An 8,411-nucleotide genomic window follows, 5' to 3' on the forward strand; every position below is an offset into this window, starting at 1 on the left:
GCAGCCAGGGAGCTGTGGACCTGATTGGAGCTGATTGGACCTTCTTGATTTGCACTTGGACTCTCTTTTCTCACCTACTGACCTCCTTTTTTGCCATTCACTAGGTAGGTTTAGGCCCTGAGAATTGTTTGGTTTAGGCATGACAGCACCAAAGGACACCTTGTGCATACCTGAAACACGCAAGCAGCAATGCCAAAACGCTGTTATCTGATGCTCCAGGAATGAAAGGAATCTGGTTCTCATTCCTTTCTTTTTTTGAGTCCTCCTTTGGTGGATTTGTCGTACTAAGGATCATTGGTACTGTTGAAAAGTCCAGTTCTAATTCAACTTTGAACTTTCAGATGGATGGCCTCACATTATCCTGTGTCACTGTTTACAGAATTCACAGAGTGGTTCTTCCTCTTAAAAGCTGTCTTTGCTCTGCAATAAAACATGTCAGTTGTTACTGTGATGATCCATCAGGACAGCAAAGGCCTGGTCTTGACTTCTAGATTTACTGTCAAACTCCAGATATGGAACAAGAAGGGGGAAAAAATCATCTTATAAAAAGCATCTCGAAGAAAATCAGGGGCACTTCAACTTAATGAAATATGTAAATGACCTGAAACCAAACAGCTTGAATTTTCTGAAGGACAATGAGAATTTCATTTGCCCCTTACTATTTTCCACTTCAGTGCAGGTATAAAATGATTATCTAATTATTCTGCTTTTATTCACATTAAAATAAAGCAAAAAATGATTTTTATAATGTCTGTCAACAGTATTTTATGGTTTGTGGGGTGATTATAAAATATTTTTCTGAATACAATGTGTCAACGTCAATTTTTTCCATTTGTTTTGTTTTTGTGTTTATTTGCCTCAAACATGCGTGTGATGCTGTGATCTATGAAGCTGCAGTAGCAGGTAAACCACGAAGGGGCTTTACAAGGACATGGTCAAGATCATCCAACAAAAAATATTTTTCATGCTGGGAAAAAGACAAAAGAGAATTGAAGAACCTTGGGTGCAGGAAGCAGCTGAATTTAACCTGGACAAGATCAACATAAGTCAAACAGTACAGTTGCCTACAATACCACCTTGGATACTCCCTGATACAGTAGTATGTTTCACACTATTAAACAAAAAGAATGAGGATAGGGGTTTTATCCTTATTCTATATTATTTGCATACAGTGCAAGAATATATTACTCAGCATTACAGTTCTGTCAGAATCTACACAGATCGGTTATATCTCGACTTAGATTCGGACACACTGGTTTGAATAGCACCTTGCTTTTATTAATAGGGAAACACTGCACAGAGGAGTGTGACTGCAATAGAGAACATGTTTTATTGGATTGTTAGAAATTTGATGCTGAAAGAAGACAACTGATGAAAAAGCTTGACGATATAAAAGTGAAACTGGACTTGTTTGATTTATTTCGCAAGAACTGTAAAAGTGAAAGTTATCAAGCCATATTTTGGTCTTTAAGGAAGACTCATTTGTTTCGGAGAATTTGAATGTTTTTATTTTGGGGGGTCATTTCGGTCCACACTCCATACCAGTTGGTGACGGTAGTGCGGTACTGCTGTAAGAAGAACCACGAGAGGGCATCAGAGACCATTAGATGAATTGTATCAACCGGATTACTGAACAGGAAGAAGAGCACCAGGATACGTCAGCAAATAACAACATTACCCGTGTGTGGGTGAGAAATGGTAAGAAAGCTGCTGTGATTACTTTTAAACAGCTGATAAACGAGCAGAGACAAATTAATACTTTAATGAAATTTTATCAGTTTAAGCGTAATTAGCTTCAGAGCTAATCTTTGCTGTTTGGCTGTGACATTTGTTTCTTTTAGCTTCATGCTAGCAGTCAGCTTCATGGTTGGGGATTATAAGTTAACTGACCTGGTAACATTTTTCAGCGCCGAATTTACTGGGAGTGTTTTTTTAATTCGTATGTTGCATGTTTATGAAGTTAGGAGATCAAATATCTTTGATAATTATCAAATTGACTAAAACGGTGAAGGTTTGAATGAAGTTTGGTGCGGCTGCGCAGTGCCGTTGCAGCTTAAAGGGGATTCCCAAGATTGTCTCCTTTTAATGCATCTTATTGTGGAAATGGGGGAACACCTGGTGGCTGCAGATGCTTCTGTTGGTTTAGTTGTCAGAGTCGCCGTGCTGCGGTGCAGGCAGCGTTGTAGCTCGAGCTGTTAGTTTAATTGGCAGGTGCTGATGGAGTTAGTGTGATGATGCAAAATGCATACACGCGTCAATATTATCCTAAGACAACAATTAAGTTATTTAAATTTAAACAAATAAATAAACCATGAAGTCTTCCGTCTGGTCTCCTAGCTCTGTCTTTCTTTCTAAACACCCTCGAGTTTACCTGCGTAGACCCTGTTTAGCGCCTGCTGATTCAGGAAACACGCCCCCGTTATCTGGTGAAAGTCACAGTTTAACATGGGCAATACAACGTGACGTCATCACAATATTGTGCACAAAATAAGTAAATGTAGTTTGTTTTTTCAGCGCAGAGCTGCTGGAACTTCTTCCCCCTCAGAGTGACCGATCTGGATGACAGATGACAAACAGGATTTAAACGGATGGCGCGATGGACCACTTTATAAGCAAACCTGTTGCTTTAATAAGAATTTGGGCTGTTTGGATATGGAATAAATAGAATTAATGACCCACACTGTTTGGATTAGTACCCGTGTACGTCAGTAATATAGCTGCTACTGATCTGCTGAAACGATTAAAAATCATTGTGGTGGAATTAAGGCTCGGCGGGACCACATATCGCACTTATGAGCCGTTTATTTAGATCACACCACCACGCACACCAACCCCTGAGTCCCCGTGTTTTAACTCGGCGGGCGTGATTAAGGATGCAGTGCAGGTGCGTCCGCCCTCCCTGCACGGCACCGCAGACCACGCCCCACCACAGTCATCCTCTCAAGTATCTTCAGAAAACTCACCGAACTCACAGCTGAATTATAAAGCACTTAGCAGCTTATCAGTCAGGTTAGAAACAGGACGTAGGTTTAAGTGTGTGTTTTTGATCTGGTGCTCAGCATCCATCGGTCCTCCTTTAAATCACGTTTGTCATCTTTAACCCAGATTAGTCACTCAGAGGGGAAAGTGGAGGTCAGCTGAGCTGATCGGTGGTGTCCTGAGAAAATGTCAGCTGTTATTTATGTTAAAGAAAGACAGGGGTACGAGACCAGGCAGAAGACTTTATGATTGATTTATTTTTTTATCCAAACAATTTATTTGTTGTCTGAAGATAATTTTGATGTGTGTATGCATTTGCACAAGCTGCAGATGGAGACTTTCCCCCCCCAAGGTCTTTAATCTTGCCAAGCTGCAGATACACTGACAGACAGAGGATCCAACATCTGGAACGCGGAGAGTAGAACATGTAAACAAATCTAACTAGTTAACCTGCAGCACTGGGGTTAGTTGCAGGTATAGTTGCAATGGTGAATTTAGATGAGTTGGTTCAGAGGTTGATTTAGTTGCAGATGAATGATGAAGTTGAAGTTGCTGTAGTGTCAGTGGTTGTTTTAGCTGCAAAGGTTGTCATGTTTAGTTGCAATTGACCTTGTAGATGGAGCCGTTGTTTTCGTGACCTCGTACTGGAGATCTTTTGATTCGAGATCTATTGAATCAACGTCTTGTTGAGTTTTCATTTATTTGATTGATTGTTGCTCGTTATTTTGACTACATGACTTCCTTTGAAATGCGGGTTTATAAAAGTGCCTGTAAATAAAGATAACTATTTATATTGATCCAAATTTTTTTTTTAGTAAAAGTTTACCTGCAATTTTTGTTGTTATTTACTCTTGTTGCTGTTTGACATTTATTTAAAAAAGGTAGAATCACAGTTTATTGGTCAGGATGTGATGTAAAGTCTTAATGAGTATTTTTAAATTTGGCCAAAACTGACAATTACAAAGCTAATGTTTGCCAGGGGAGGATGGTGCCATGAAGTGTGCTCAATATCCAAGTAACAACAAGGAGGATCTCCTTTCCAGTTGCTTTATGGGAAATTTAGTGTCTCACCTCTGACGACAACCTGACGTCTGGGTTTAAACTTTTAACCACATTCACATTAGTCTGCATAAAGCCTCAAACGACCACCAGTGCCATGCTTAACACCGACGTCCTCGTGCTCAGTTTTTCTGTGGATATGTTTTCAGGCTACTGGAGTGGATCAAGCGGCTGGCATGAGTCTTGTTGTCTTCAGCCTCGTGCTGTTCACGTACTACTCTGTCTGGGTCATCATCCTGGTAAGTTCTCTTCAGTTCACTGAAATCACATCAGTCACATGGACATACAGGGAGTGCAGAATTATTAGGCAAATGAGTATTTTGTCCACATCATCCTCTTCATGCATGTTGTCTTACTCCAAGCTGTATAGGCTCGAAAGCCTACTACCAATTAAGCATATTAGGTGATGTGCATCTCTGTAATGAGAAGGGGTGTGGTCTAATGACATCAACACCCTATATCAGGTGTGCATAATTATTAGGCAACGTCCTTTCCTTTGGCAAAATGGGTCAAAAGAAGGACTTGACAGGCTCAGAAAAGTCAAAAATAGTGAGATATCTTGCAGAGGGATGCAGCAGTCTCAAAATTGCAAAGCTTCTGAAGCGTGATCATCGAACAATCAAGCGTTTCATTCAAAATAGTCAACAGGGTCGCAAGAAGCGTGTGGAAAAACCAAGGCGCAAAATAACTGCCCATGAACTGAGAAAAGTCAAGCGTGCAGCTGCCAAGATGCCACTTGCCACCAGTTTGGCCATATTTCAGAGCTGCAACATCACTGGAGTGCCCAAAAGCACAAGGTGTGCAATACTCAGAGACATGGCCAAGGTAAGAAAGGCTGCGACCACGCACGCGAAGTACTCCACAGCGTGGCTGGCAAGAAAGGGTATAAAAGAAGAAAAACTAATGACATGGCCACCTTGTTCACCTGATCTGAACCCCATTGAGAACCTGTGGTCCATCATCAAATGTGAGATTTACAAGGAGGGAAAACAGTACACCTCTCTGAACAGTGTCTGGGAGGCTGTGGTTGCTGCTGCACGCAATGTTGATGGTGAACAGATCAAAACACTGACAGAATCCATGGATGGCAGGCTTTTGAGTGTCCTTGCAAAGAAAGGTGGCTATATTGGTCGCTGATTTGTTTTTGTTTTGTTTTTGAATGTCAGAAATGTATATTTGTGAATGTGGAGATGTTATATTGGTTTCACTGGTAAAAATAAATAATTGAAATGGGTATATATTTGTTTTTTGTTAAGTTGCCTAATAATTATGCACAGTAATAGTCACCTGCACACACAGATATCCCCCTAAAATAGCTAAAACTAAAAACTACTTCCAAAAACATTCAGCTTTGATATTAATGAGTTTTTTGGGTTCATTGAGAACATGGTTGTTGTTCAATAATAAAATTATTCCTCAAAAATACAACTTGCCTAATAATTCTGCACTCCCTGTATGGAAGCTGGTGGTTTTTTTTTGGGGGGGGGTTAAATTGTTGTTTTAACTGTGATTGATGTTAACTAGCCTGTGGCACAACAAAGCAAATTACCGAGCTGGCGCTACATAAACTACACCGGCACATGCTACAAGTCAAGCACCCAGCTCATGTAACTGATTATGTCACCCCAGTCTTTTTTTATTTATTAGAGACTTCCGTGTATTCTTTGAATTAATTTAGTCCAGGTTCCAGCCAAAAGCTTTTATTTGGTGAGTTCGTTGGTTTGTGCATTGTGGAAGCTGTGAGATACAGTCTGTTAGAACAATCTCATTGTAGAGTTTATGTAATGTCCTGACTTTGCCATGTTCCTCTCACCATCCTTTTCTTTGTTTAACATGGCTCCAGCCCAGATGTAGTATAAAGGTCACCAGAGGAAACAGGAGAGACTGAAAAAGAACTTCGAATAACAAGCACATTAAACTAAAGTACACCAGTCTGTTGCCTTTGTGATTCACTTCCATCCTATTCCACCTTCCCCTTTTTTTTTGATTTGCTTTTTCCATTCACATAAAAAAAAATACTGAACTAGATCTCCGTCTTGAAGGAATGGAGGAAAAAAAATCCTGTCCAGAAACTAACCAGTAGCTTTGTATCTGCCTTTTAGTGCACCATTCCTCGTGTTGCTTTTTGTAGTCTAGGTGTGGAACTGCGTCATGTGACTCGCAGACAGTAATTTTGACACCACACATTAACATGGTTGTTTTGGTCGTTTTTCCAGCCTTTCGTGGACAGCGATCACTTCCTGCACAAGTATTTTCTTCCTCGGGAGTACTCAGTCATTCTGCCTGGAATCGCAGCAGTAATACTGCTCATCTGTATAGGTCAGTCCACCATGAGAACTGCAGGCCAAGTTATCTGCTTATCTAATTCAATGAACACTAATGCCTGTTATCCTCTCTGCAGGAGCCTTCACCGTTGTCATCATGTGGAAGAATCGCAAGCCAAAAAAAGCGGACTAATGTTGTAAAACATCAGCTTCTTGCACCTTACAACTAAAATCCAGCCCTATTTTGTAATAAATACTCCTCATCATCACTTTTACAAGTATTTTTGTTCAGAGGAAAGTTTGCTGGTCTTAATTCTGCATTTTAAGAAATCAGCTTTGGTGGCCCCAAGTGGCATCATTGAATGCACTTCTCTTAAGACCATTTGGCAGTTTCTCGACATTTTTAAGGTATTGCTGCGTGGACAAATGAGACAAGAAATTATGTTTGGAGGGAAAAAGGCACCAAAACCGCATCATGACTGTGAAGCAAGTTGGAGGGTGGAGCCACCTTGAGGTCCTGGACACCTTTACACTCAGTGAGAGATCAATGATTATAAAACGTTACAAAGACATTTTCAAGTGAACATCAAAGCAGGAGTTCATGAGCAAAAGCTTTTGAGAGGTGGGGTGATGCAACCCAGCAATAACTCAAAGACGCCAATGAATAAAGTCCAGGGATGTTGTGGTAGGACCTGAAAGGGGCTGTTTGATAGGAGGAATTGTTCTGAAATCCTCTTCATCATTGTGCAAGTCTCATACGAAGTTACAGGAAATGCCAAAGTCCTTATAGAAGCAATTCTGACCCCTCAGCAGCTCCCCCGAAACACCTTCGAGCACTTACTTGGGCAAAAATTGAAATAAAGTTTAAAAAGACGACCCTCTAATCTGTTCATTTGTATTTCTGTGCACAGTTTTCCATTGTTTTTGTCATGTTCCTGAACATAGTTTTTCATCTGTCTACTAGTATATGTATTTGTACATACAAAATTATTATTTTCACTTAAAAGTTGGAAAAGTCTGCATGTGGAGGCTGGAGCAGTAGGTGGTGGAGCTGCTCACACACACTCAAGTTTGAGTCCCACATGTCACAGATTTTACAATGAATTTTAAATATTTGAATGATTTAAATGCATTAATTATCATTTGAAACCACTTGGTTTCAGTTAGAAAAAAGGTCACCGCGTCCATTTCTTTGAGGTTAATTTACATTTGCCACAAGACCGGGCTGCTCTGTCGTAATGAGAAACGTGATGGAGGATGTTGCTAAACAAGCAGTTATTGTGTTTAATAAAAATGTGAACAACACATCTGTTTTTTTTTTTCTGTTGTGTGATCAGTTTTGTCAGGTTGTGTTTGTTTACAATTCTGGCTCAGATTGAAATCAAGGCACATTTTATGCAGAAATCCTGATAATCTCACAGACTGCTTAGACAGTATGGACGTAGCCAGCAGGACCCCCTGGTGTGTTAAGCTCCGCCCTGAAACCTCATGCTGAATGTTTTCACATGTCAGATATATCAGATGTAACGGGACACACGCCTTCCAAAAAGTTCAGCTTTTGTTTCGTCAGTCTAAAGATTTTTTGCCCAGAAGTCTTGGGGATCATCAAGATGCTTTTTGGCAAACTTGAGATGAGCCTTTGTGATCTTTTTGGTCAGCAGTGATTTTCTTGAACCCAGTTTTGCATTGTTGAATCATGAACTCTGATCTTACTGAGACACATGAAGCCTGCAGTTCTTTAATGTTGTTTTAAGTTCTTTAGTGACCTTCTGGATGGGTTGTTGATGTGCTCTTGGAGTAATTTCAGTCAGTTAGTCATTTCTGGGAAGCTTCCCCTATTCCCAGGAATGTCTTTGTAACCCTTTACAGACTGATAGATGTCAGTTGCCTTGTTTCCCATTTGATTCTTCTAGCCTGCTTCACTTTGTCACACAGGATCTATTTACATGATTTCTTGATTCAGCAGGTCTGCGAGTAACCAGGCCTGAGTGTGTTCAGTAAAACTGAACTCGACTTTCCAAAAAATGTGATTAATAACAGTTAATTCATGATTCAACAAGAGGAGCACTTACTTTTTCACAGAGAACCACGTAGGTTTGGATACATCTT

The 8,411-nt window shown here is 40.2% G+C and overlaps 1 protein-coding gene across 1 annotated transcript; it reads left to right on the forward strand.

The window, feature by feature from the left end:
• Positions 1–1,603: 1,603 nt before the first annotated feature.
• On the forward strand, positions 1,604–7,468 carry dpm2 (dolichyl-phosphate mannosyltransferase subunit 2, regulatory). The gene is made up of 4 exons (XM_005946235.2): positions 1,604–1,698; positions 4,188–4,277; positions 6,255–6,357; positions 6,440–7,468. Exons 1-4 carry the CDS (start codon positions 1,696–1,698, stop codon positions 6,493–6,495), a joined length of 252 nt encoding a protein of 83 aa, XP_005946297.1. The 5' UTR covers positions 1,604–1,695; the 3' UTR covers positions 6,496–7,468.
• The last annotated feature ends 943 nt before the right edge of the window (positions 7,469–8,411 follow it).

Source organism: Haplochromis burtoni, unplaced genomic scaffold (genome assembly GCF_018398535.1).
Source record: "Haplochromis burtoni strain Fernald_Lab_line unplaced genomic scaffold, NCSU_Asbu1 Contig_469, whole genome shotgun sequence".
In the NCBI taxonomy this organism is placed as follows: Eukaryota; Metazoa; Chordata; class Actinopteri; order Cichliformes; family Cichlidae; genus Haplochromis; species Haplochromis burtoni.